Source organism: Podarcis erhardii (genome assembly GCF_964252035.2).
Source record: "Podarcis erhardii genome assembly, chromosome: 2".
Classification (NCBI taxonomy): domain Eukaryota; kingdom Metazoa; phylum Chordata; class Lepidosauria; order Squamata; family Lacertidae; genus Podarcis; species Podarcis erhardii.
The window spans coordinates 108,605,265-108,616,287 of NC_138498.1; the positions used below are offsets into that span (position 1 = coordinate 108,605,265).

The following is an 11,023-nucleotide window of genomic DNA, read 5'->3' on the forward strand; positions in this document are numbered from 1 at the left end:
CATACTTGACATCTGTCTCCACCAACACATCTCTGACTTAACAGATTTGGTTTCTGTCTTTTGCTGTATTCATAGTGAATAGATTATGCTGTTCCTCTCGCAAGAGGACTCCTTTCCCTTGAAGGAATCCTACTGCAGACCATTGTTAAAAGAAAACCAACCTGATCTATCGAAGGGCCCCATGGCAAAGTGTCCACTTGTGCTCACTTGCAAAACAGGGCCCCTCCTCTCACCAGTACACTCAGATCTTTGTCTCTTCCTACTTCCTAACTGATACCAATACCTAAGTAAAGTACTTGGTGGGGGTGAGATTTTTTCCTGAAGAAGAGAATTCAAAGACTCCATTTACACAAGATGCTCCAGCATTGACTGTATATTTAATATTTAACACATAAAGTTTATTAGCGACAGATTTGGATTTACTGATTCGATTCTCAAATAGAAAAGTACTTATTCTTGTCATTCATGAAATCATGCGCCCCTCTAAAAACTTGGGGTTGCATTTTCTATATATGTATATATAATGATTGAGCTTTAAAATGCTGTATTATTAGATTCTCTATTGTGTGACTGCAGCCAGTCATATATTTCCCCTCATCCCCAGTTGGGAGGAAATTATACTGGGCCTTTCAAGCATGTTCAGCTCTTTATTTGTATGATCTCTCCATGCATTTGCTCTGCTCCTTAGGTGTAGACCAAGTCAAGAACCTCATTCATGTTAGTGCGTGGAAGCATGCGGCGCTGCCGCAACCGTTTAATACTGCCATCCACATGGTAGCCTGTCTGCTTGTCATGAATGGAGTTGCGCAGGTAACGGCGGGTGGCTTTGAGCTGATCAATGTTCTCCCCTGTTTCTGCTATAGAGCGATCTAACTGTGCCGTGGACTACAAAGAGACACAAAGGCAGAAAAAGAGAAGTAAGCAGATGGTCTGGAGTCAGGGAAGATGTCCCCACCCGTCAGCTTCCCAACCACAAGATGGGTTTGCATTGTACAGATAGTTCAATTTAGCAGTGTTGCCTCCAGTCCTAGACCCACTTACCTGGGCAGTAAGTTCCATTGAACTGAGTAGGATTTTCTTGTGAGTAGACATCTATAGTGGAAATAGCCCAATTCCTATACATGCAGCACAGGCAGGGAGCCCTTTTTAGTCTAAGGACTGCATGCCAATGGGAGATGGGCCCAGCAGCAAAAATGGGTGGGAGCAATAATTTCAACAGACTACATTCCAGAAATTCAGAAGCCTATACAGTGGTACCTCGGTTTACGAACTTAATCCGTTCCAGAAGTCTGTTCTTAAACCAAAACTGTTCTCAAAGCAAGGCACGCTTTCCCTAACGAGGCCTCCCACTGCCAGTGCCCTTCCACTGTTCAGATTCCACTTTTAGACCGAGGTAAAGTCCTCAAACCAAGACACTATTTTCAGTTTTGCGGAGTTTGTAAACCAAATTGTTCTTAAACCGGACTGTTCTTAAACCGAGGTACCACTGTACAAACATGCCCACCTTCATCCAGGCAAAAAAAGAAGCAATTGTCCATCTCTAACCTGTACCACTTTACCTGCATAAGTTTCCAGCTTTAGGAAGAGAGTCATCTAATTTTTGCAAGCATCAGCAATCAGTTCGTCATCAGCGCTTCCAAAGCCCTGCCCCTTTGCCAGCAGTGGTTTTATTTCAAGCCACATGGGCAGACGAAAACAGGTCACCTGACATCATTATCAGATAACTGACAGGTGGGCAAACCCGCCTATCAGCCAAAGTTGGCCTGTAGAAGATGTGGCAGGGGAGGGCAGGGAATAAGGATATGGCCCAGCAGCCAGATCTAGTTCTCCACCCCAGTTGTATTACAGTCAAAGGCTTGCTCGTTATCCCTACTGGCATCCTACCTGGTTGAGGATTGCAGCTTCAGGCAGCTGTGTTCCTACATGTCTTTGGTACACCTGCACCACTGGCCGTGTCAGCTTTTCCCGTGTCTCCAGGTACTTGCTACTTTCAGGACCCTGTGGACACAAAAATGGTTAGAATCAAAGGAGGATTCCTAGGGGTGGACAGGGAAAGGGGAGAACAAGTCTACCCCAGCTAATCTCCAAGCAGGCAGAGCTGGAGGGAACCGGAATGTGAAGACCCACAGCACTGGCGCTTCCCAGCTCTTACTGCTCACCAAGGCCATGCCCCGGGTAACACGCATCTCATGCTGGAAACGCTGGCAGCGATGCAGGGTGCTGCGAGTTCCTGCCAGAGTAATGTCAAGCCGTTCCTACCAAAGAGAAAACAATGAAGGAGATGTTGAGCTAGATTGCTTGGAAACACGAGGGTGCTGTTGATGTGAAAAGGTGAGAATGCATGTGCAGACAAGCAAAGAGTAGGAGCAATTAGAAAAGGGGACAAATTTCCGACTATTAAGTTTCACCTACTTGAGAACACAACAAACTCCTCACACCTTACAGCAGGGCTAGCTAACTCTTTTGGACTGAGGGCTGTATCTTGCTCATACACACAACACACAGAGACACATGCAAGCCAGCTGAAGGGGGTGGGGGTTATCACTCATCCCTATTCATTGAATGGTTGATCTAATGACTGGAAAAGGGGTGAATTAATATTATGCCGCTAAACATTACAGAATACCAAAGCAGTGTACAAGAGCAGTGCAAATTCAGCAGGCCTCTAAAGAGAAACTGCGATGATGCTTTTAAGTCAACTCAATGTGTGCGAGAGGGAGAGATTCTGACTGGGGCTGCAGTAGAGGTGAAAGCCCACCTGCTTCTCCCATGCCAGTCCTGACACATCTCGGGGGTCCCTATGCCCGCTGTTTATGTTTTTCAAAAGATAGAGCACGCAAGGTCTAATAACATGAATCATTATCACATCTACTTGGGCCCTGAGCTACTAGCTACCACCACATTTTGTAACTTTGCTGTGCAAGAAGTTTGTGTGTGTGTGTGTGTGTGTGTGTGCGCGCGCGCAGTGGCCCAATTTCTGTGTTGCAGAGGCATGTTTAATCGAGAAGGCAGGAACAGCTTTGTTGACTTAGAGCAGCGCTGCATAAACAAGTTTCATAGATGCATCCACTGAGGCTGAGACTTAGCATTAAAAAGCAGGGTTTCAAGCCAATATGTGGTTCTGTATGCACATGGAAGGATAATTTCATGTGCAACACAGCCAATTTATCAGCATGTTGGGTCTCCCTTTACCTTATGACAGAGAGTCTCATCCCTCTTGCCCTGCAGGCTGTTTTCAATGGTGGTGTGGGCTGTATTGCGGGTGTCTTGCGCTTCATTGATGGCCTTTTGTATCTGTTGGAGCACATCCTTTGTAAGAGAGGTGAGGCGCCGGGCATCCTCTAGAGCTGCCGCACACTCTGGAAAGGAAATTGGAATGCTTCTAAAATCTGGCTTGTTGGTTCTGTTAAAATGGTGCATGATACCCCAGCTCCAGTCACCTCCCTTTGCCAGTGGGTTACTCTCTGACACTGCCCCTGAAATAATCTCCTATTTTAAGGAAAGTTTCCAGTTCAGTTCTGTGTTTTTGTCTTGGAGCTATAAAGTACCAAAGTTAAGCCTATGCAAATCTTTGTTGTTGTTGTTCCTGCATGCAAATTCTTGATTTTGAGCCATGCTGGTTTACAGTCTGCCCTGGAGAGCTGTGACCAGTCATTATAGACCAGGGGTCCTAAACTGGTCCACGTGGCATGTCTGGATTTGTGGTTCAAGTGCATTGTCTTATGTTGTTGTCGTCGTTCAGTTGTGTCCGACTCTTCTTGACCCCATGGACTAGAGCACGCCAGGCACTCCTGTCTTCCACTGCCTCCCACAGTTTGGTCAAACTCATGCTGGTAGCTTCGAGAACACTACCCAACCATCTCGTCCTCTGTCGTCTCCTTCTCCTTGTGCCCTCCATCTTTCCCAGCATCAGGATCTTTTCCAGGGAGTCTTCTCTTCTCATGAGGTGGCCAAAGTATTGGAGCCTCAGCTTCACGATCTGTCCTTCCAGTGAGCACTCAGGGCTGCTTTCCTTCAGAATGGATAGGTTTGATCTTCTTGCAGTCCATGGGACTCTCAAGAGTCTCCTCCAGCACCAGAATTCAAAAGCATCAATTCTTCGGCGATCAGCCTTCTTTATGGTCCAGCTCTCACTTCCATACATCACTACTGGGGAAACCATAGCTTTAACTATACGGACCTTTGTTGGCATGCAAATCTAGGCCAACCCATTATATTTGAGGGGCCAGAGACAAGCACTGCCCTTCATTTTCATGTAGCCTGCCCAACGTATGAATGGCAAGTACAGTAATATGAATTGTAAATAATTTTCCTTATGGAAGCTGGGGAGGGATTTTCCCCTTACCTGGTGTGAAGGCTGCAATGGGGTTAGGGATGGGTGTCTCGTTACGCTCCACCCAGGGGGATGAGGGACGGCTCAGCCCAAGCCAGGAATCACGCCCAGCCCCTAGGAGAACCATGCGGAAAGGTTGTGGCACCAGGTCCAGAACGCGGCCCCGTTCATTGCACAGCATGTTCAGAGTCTGCCGACATGTGCCCAGTGCCTGCAACAAGTCGTTGGGTGGAAGAAACCATGGTAAGAAAGTAGCTTCCATCCATGCCCCTCCAACCCCAAATCTGAGCCACACCATTTAGGTGCAGCGGAGAGAGAAAGCTCACACCGCCAGCAGCGACTATAATCCAACTCCTTCCCTCTACGAATTGCCTCCTGCGGTGACAATTCCATGCAGTTATTATGTTGAATTGCTTCCTAAGGGGTCACAGCCACACCATATATTTAAAGCACATGGCTTCCCCCCCAAAGAATGCTGGGAACTGTAGTTTAATTTCACAGGCCTACCAATCCCAGCACACGTAATGAAGCTACCTCACCTCCTGAGATCATAGGATTCCGCCTCTGTGCTGTATAAGCAGTACGTGTATTGCTGCCTTAAAAATCGTTATGTAAGAAAAGCAAAAAGTCCCCAAAAGCAAAATACAAAATATAGCAATATAACAAAAAAGTGAGGCAATCCTAAGCTTTCATATTTGTCAAGGGTGTCAACTAAGACCAAATAAATGGAAGTGTCCCCAGGTGTTTTGAAAACATTTTAAACTTTTTGTTTATCTAAAAACCAATAAGAATTATTTTAAAAAGAAGAAAATGTCTTTCATTTCCTTTGTCTTCCCTTTAGAGGGGATAATTACAAGTGCAAAGCCCTTCTGTGTATGCAGGGGGGTGTTATTGGGTTGCTGATTTTATTCTGATTATATATATATTTGGTTTGTATGTTGATCTTTTCTGTGAACCGCCCTGAGGCCTCCGGGTATAGGGTGGTATATAAATTCAAAATTTATTTATTTATTTATTTATTTATTTATTATTATTATTATTATTATTATTATTATTATTATTATTATGCTGGTGTCCACCTGGTCTGCCTCCCTTGCCTGTACAGGTTGTGGAGGCTTGTCCCTGCCTTCATTCCCTGCTTTGTTTCCTACCTTCATATGATCTTCTGACATCGCCATCATCCCTTCCAGCTTGGCTTTCTGTTTCAGAAACTCATCCTTCTCCCATTTCATCAGTGCATCTACCTTGTCAGGTACCTACATACCAGGGAGAGGAACAAAGGTTGGGTGGGTGAATGGCTGCAAAATAGACTGCATAGCACATGGACACTTCGAGATTTGCAGTACAGTCATACCTCGGGATGAATACACTTCAGGTTGAGTGTTTTCGGGTCGCGCTCTGCGGCGACCCAGAAGTAACGGAACGCGTTACTTCCGGGTTTTGCCGCTCGTACATGTGCGTGACGCTCAAAATGACGTCGCAAGCACGCGTGGAAGCGGCAAAACGCAACCCGCGCACACGCAGTTGCGTGTTACGTTCACTTCAGGATGCCAACGGGGCTCCGGAACTTGGCCCATCTAGCCAAGCATCCTGTTCGCATAGCGGCCAACCAGATACCTCTAGGAAATGAACAAGGAGGACCCGGGCACAACAGCAACTGGCATGCATAAGCATATTGCCTCCGACAGTGGAGGGAGAACATGGGCATCAGGACGAGTAGCGACTGATAGCCTTGGGTTTTTCATAAGTGGAGGAGGAGGAGGAGGAGGAGGAAGAAGAAGAAGAAGAGGAGGAGGAGGAGGAGGAGGAGTTTGGATTTGATATCCTGCTTTATCACTACCCTAAGGAGTCTCCAAGCAGCTAACCTTCTCCTTTCCCTTCCTCCCCCACAACAAACACTCTGTGAGGTGAGTGGGGCTGAGAGACTTCAGAGAAGTGTGACTAGCCCAAGGTCACCCAGCAGCTGCATGTGGAGGAGCGGAGACGAAAACCCGGTTCACCAGATTACGAGTCCACCGCTCTTAACCACTACACCACACTGGATGGCTTCACTGCAGGGTTGAGATGCAGGTCTCACCTTCTCTACTTCCGGTCGGTGCTCCCGAATGGCCTGGCTCTGCTTGTTGGTAACGAGGCCCTGGCGGATTTGATCCAGCGTGGAGTCCAGTTGTAATCTCCAACGCAGCAGCATCTTGAACTGGTCGTTGATCTCCAGGAGTGCCTGCCGCAGGCGGCTCACCACCAGCCGCGTCTCCCTGACATACTGGGCCACATACTCGTTGTTCTTGAGGGTGGCGTAGTCTCGGCAGCAGGGCAAGGCCATCTTACACACCCAGGGAGGGGGTTTGATTTTGCTCCTCCACAGGGTCACCCCCGGCCCCTCCGGTGGCTTGCTTGTCACCTCTCCAGTCGGGTGGACATCGACCTTGAATTTCCAAGAGTCGATCTTGGTCTTTTTCTCATACGGCGTTTCCTCAGGCTGGCCTGGGGCTCGGAGCGGACACCATAGGTCGAGGGCATCCTTTGCGCAGCGCTGCGTCAGCTTGGAGGTTTCGTGAACGGTGGCATGGGTGTCCCTGTGCCATTTCTCAGCACCTACCAGGCCTGTGACCAAGTGGGCGGGGGGCCCCATGGCTGCGGTGGAGCGGCTGTTGCTGCTGCCAAGGAAGAGGAGCAAAAATCACTCTGCGATCCTGCTGCAACTTCATGGGACAGGATGCCGCTGCGGTTTGAGAATAAACTACCAAGTGGTGGGGCCAAAGTTGGACGGGACTTGGAGGGGGACTGTGAAAAATGCCATTGTGTTCTGTATTGAGAGGGAGAGGAAATGGATCTACATTGGTACCTTGGGTTACATACGCTTCAGGTTACATACTCCGCTAACCCAGAAATAGTGCTTCAGGTTAAGAACTTTGCTTCAGGATGAGAACAGAAATTGTGCTCCGGTGGCATGACGGCAGCAGGAGGCCCCATTAGCTAAAGTGGTGCTTCAGGTTAAGAACAGTTTCAGGTTAAGAACGGACCTCCGGATCTCCAGACATCTCTTTTAATGGTGTACCTGTCAGTGTGCACTTTTGGAAACAGTATGCAAACCTAAACATAGCTATCCTTCAAGATTCACAGCTTCTCCAAATTTTGCATTAGTCCAGATAAGTAATGTGTACAAAAATGCATAAGGTAAAGGGACCCCTGACCATTAGGTCCAGTCGTGTCCGACTCTGGGGTTGCGGCGCTCATCTCGCTTTATTGGCCGAGGGAGCCGGCGTACAGCTTCCAGGTCATGTGGCCAGCATGACTAAGCCGCTTCTGGCAAACAAGAGCAGCGCACGGAAACACCGTTTACCTTCCCACCAGAGCGGTACCTATTTATCTACTTGCACTTTGTCGTGCTTTTGAACTGCTAGGTTTTGCTGGAGCTGAGACCAAGCAACGGGAGCTCACCCCGTCACGGGGTTTCAAACCACCGACCTTCTGATTGGCAAGTCCTAGGCTCTGTGGTTTAACCCACAGCGCCACCCGCATCCCTTACAAAAATGCAAATGGTTGGGTAATTAATGAACAAAAAATCCACAAAAAATGTTCGTGAAAAGAACATACAAAAATGAACTATGTTAGGGAACACTGATTTGCAAAGATAAGTATATTAGACAAAACTGCATACAAAATATGTGTGTTAGGAGAAATTTACGCTAAAATGCTTACAAATTTCTATAAGGACTTTTTAAAACAAACGAACTGCAAACTGATGTGGGCATATGGAGAACTGGACATGAGATTGGAAAAATGAGAAACCAAGAGAAACTGAAATTGACAGATTCACCCATCCCAAAATGCAGTGGTGCCCAATGGTACAAATGTCACTACGAACCATAATACACCGTTCTAAACACCTGACGCCAGCTCGGTCTCAGGTGTCAGCTGGAGATTAAAAGAGTTCATCATTTCTAAAATTGTGAAATCCCCCTCCCCGGCCCCCTGCCATTCCTGGTCCCAAATTTTAGCATTTGCAAATGCTAATTAGGACTTGAGCTGCTTCTTCTAAGTATGTGTGTCTTTCTGTGTTGGTGTGGGTGTGGAATATTCACATTTTGAGATGGGAATCTCAAATTCTTAGAACCCAAATCTGAGACAGAGCAAAATTTGGGTTTGAGGTTGGGGAGTAAACAACTAAAACCAGTGCTTTTTTCTATTTAAAAAAATGTTTCAGGGTACTCTCATTTTGACTCAAGAAAATCACCATGTTATAGTTCAAATTGGGAAAAATAAATACAGTAAATGGACAAAAGTACAAAGATTCACAAAATGTTTAGGGGTATGTGAACCCCTGCACCCCCCCAAAAAAAAACCACTGACTAAAACTATGAAAATACTGTACGTCTGATTTAAACATTTGGGATGGAATTCTAATTTTGGCAGGTGGCAAAATTGAGCTCTAAAATCTTGTGTGTTCCATTAAACTGGTCCAAGGTCCTTTAAGCATCTGCCCTTGCCTGTCATGTGCTCCACACATTCAAACGATAAGCAATGGTATTGCTTGAGTCCTCATTGCTATTAGCCCTGATCTTTCATAAGAAGAGCCTGCTGGATCAGGCCAGTCCAGCATCTTGTTCTCATAGTGATTACCCAAATGCCTGTGGGGAAACCTCTGAGCAGGATTTAAGCAAAAGAGCCCTCTTCCCCCTTGTGGTTTCCATCAACTGGTATTCAGAAGCATTCCTGCCTCTGACCTGGCCATCTCTTGGGTTCTCCCCACCTGCTCAGAGCAGATTGATTGAAATTAACGTACATGAGTTAATAATATCCATTCAGTTCAGTTGGCCTCCCATAAGCAGGGCAAGCAGCTCTGGCCTCCAAGCTCCTAGTCCAGGCATAGGCAAACACGGCCCTGCAGATGTTTTGGGACTACAACTCCCATCATCCCTAGCTAACAGGACCACTGGTCAGGGATGTTGGGAATTGTAGTCCAAAAAACACCTGGAGGGCCGAGTTTGCCTATGCCTGTCCTAGTCCGACACTTTTACCGCTACATAATCCCACAATATTCCAGAGCTTGCAACACACGCTGCAGATTTATCACACAAGAATATACAATAAACTAGTTTTGTGGATTTCGATGGATCAGACCAGGCATAGGCAAACTCCGGCCTTCCAGATGTTTGGGACTACAGTTCCCATGATCCCTAGCTAACAGGACCAGTGGTCAGGGATGATGGGAATTGTAGTCCCAAACATCTGGAGGGCCGGAGTTTGCCTATGCCTGGATCAGACCCAAAATCCAACCAGTTCACCCTTGTGTCCCAAAGTTGCCTCTTTCCCTGCTGGGGGAAGCCCAGTCTTACCTGCAGCCTGCAAAGAGGAATACTGGAATAAGGGGGTATTAAAGAGGACAGTGCTCAGTGTTGCGAGTGCGAGTACCCCACATACCCCCTAGAAAACGGCGCAATAGGAGAGGCTGCACCTCGTGGCCTGGCCTGGGTCCACGATGGGGAATGATGGAGGTGGGAAGAGGGGGGGTCAAGTTAGGTGGGCCTGCTTGAGCTATCTTTACCTGGGTCCAATAAGGCTGAGATCTCTAGGGCAATGTTAAGGGCACAGGCCTCGGGTCCAGCCTTCTGGGAGGGCATGGGAGGCCTGCGTCTCTTGCCTCACCCAAGCGGACGGTGAAGTCCTCCAAACAGGCTCTTCTCTGGCACAGGCCAAGCCGTCCCTGTCGCTTCAGCGGTGTTGGTTGCCATGGCAGCAGGTGCTCGCCTCACAATGCTGCTGCCTTGCCAGAGATGCCTCACATAAGCGGAGGCAGCAGAAGCCTTTGAGAACGAGCAACAGCTCATCTTCCTATGTATTCAGAGAAATTTGAGCCGTCGAGAGCAGGAAGGTTTGCAACATGATGTAAGCAGCAGAGACTCGTAATCTCAAGGTCTGGGTGGTGCTTTTACTGCATTCCCTATTTGGTTTCTGGCATCTGGTTTCTTCCCTCCAAGCAGCTCAAGGTGGCAAATATGGTTTAAAACACAACAGCAACAAACCCGTAACTCCGAAAGCTTGTCTGTAGCATGCAAGGGAACCTAGCATGTCTAGTATATCGTATGTCGAAGCTTTTGCAGACTAGAGACTACTTTATCAGGTGCATGAAGTGTTATCCTGAGTTGTAGGTAAATAGGTAGATAAGCAGTTGGGAGATTATGAAGTGTGCAGTCAACAGAAAAATGAAACACAGTAAGTACAACCGGTGATAAACATTGCTGCAGGCCACCCCAATATCCGAGCGGGGTGAGATTCCAGGTGTTCCAGATGCTTACGCAGGGTTTGTGTTTCCTCTGGAATGAGGGACAGCGGAGACTGCCGTGACTTTATGATATATGGTTTATTTATACATATATACAACTTGAGCCTACAATGGAGGGGTTCACAGCATCAGCACCCCAAAAGGGTCTTGCTTCACCCAAAGCCTTGCATATGAGCAGAAATCAGGCATGTCTCTCCCTCACAGGATTTCGCTTGCTACTTCCTCCAGCTTCTGGATACTAAGCCTTACAAGGAGCGCTTGAAGGAGCTGGGTATGTTTAGCCTGGAAAAGAGGAGACTGAGAGGAGATATGATAGCCACCTTTAAGTATCTCAAAGCCTGTCACATGGAGGAGGGAACATGCTTGTCTTCTTCTGCTCTGGAGGGTGGGACTCGAACCAATGG

General features: G+C 47.4%; 1 protein-coding gene across 2 annotated transcripts; it reads right to left on the reverse strand.

The window, feature by feature from the left end:
- Window positions 1–627: 627 nt before the first annotated feature.
- Window positions 628–10,051, reverse strand: TEKTL1 (tektin like 1). Of its 2 annotated transcripts, none has more exons than XM_081853479.1 (8): window positions 9,882–10,051; window positions 6,411–6,990; window positions 5,485–5,589; window positions 4,346–4,544; window positions 3,193–3,359; window positions 2,160–2,255; window positions 1,885–1,998; window positions 628–885 (listed from the first exon to the last, which is right to left on the reverse strand). In XM_081853479.1, the coding sequence occupies exons 2-8, from the start codon at window positions 6,963–6,965 to the stop codon at window positions 685–687; spliced, it is 1,437 nt and encodes a 478-aa protein (XP_081709605.1). In that variant the 5' UTR covers window positions 6,966–6,990; window positions 9,882–10,051; the 3' UTR covers window positions 628–684. The 2 variants fall into 2 exon arrangements, with proteins under 2 accessions (XP_081709605.1, XP_081709606.1); XM_081853480.1 differs by having other exon boundaries at window positions 6,411–6,987; window positions 9,882–10,048.
- Between the last annotated feature and the right edge of the window lie 972 nt (window positions 10,052–11,023).

What these genes read in the sequence shown, in the direction of transcription:
- TEKTL1 (XM_081853479.1), bottom strand. Translation starts at nt 6,965, where the DNA reads ATGGGGCCCCCCGCCCACTTGGTCACAGGCCTGGTAGGTGCTGAGAAA. An exon ending in CATTGCAGCCTTCACACCAG is followed by an intron (nt 3,360 to 4,345) that starts GTAAGGGGAAAA and finishes TTTCCTTTCCAG; the next exon opens with AGTGTGCGGCAGCTCTAGAG. An exon ending in AAGCTGCAATCCTCAACCAG is followed by an intron (nt 886 to 1,884) that starts GTAGGATGCCAG and finishes GTCTCTTTGTAG; the next exon opens with TCCACGGCACAGTTAGATCG.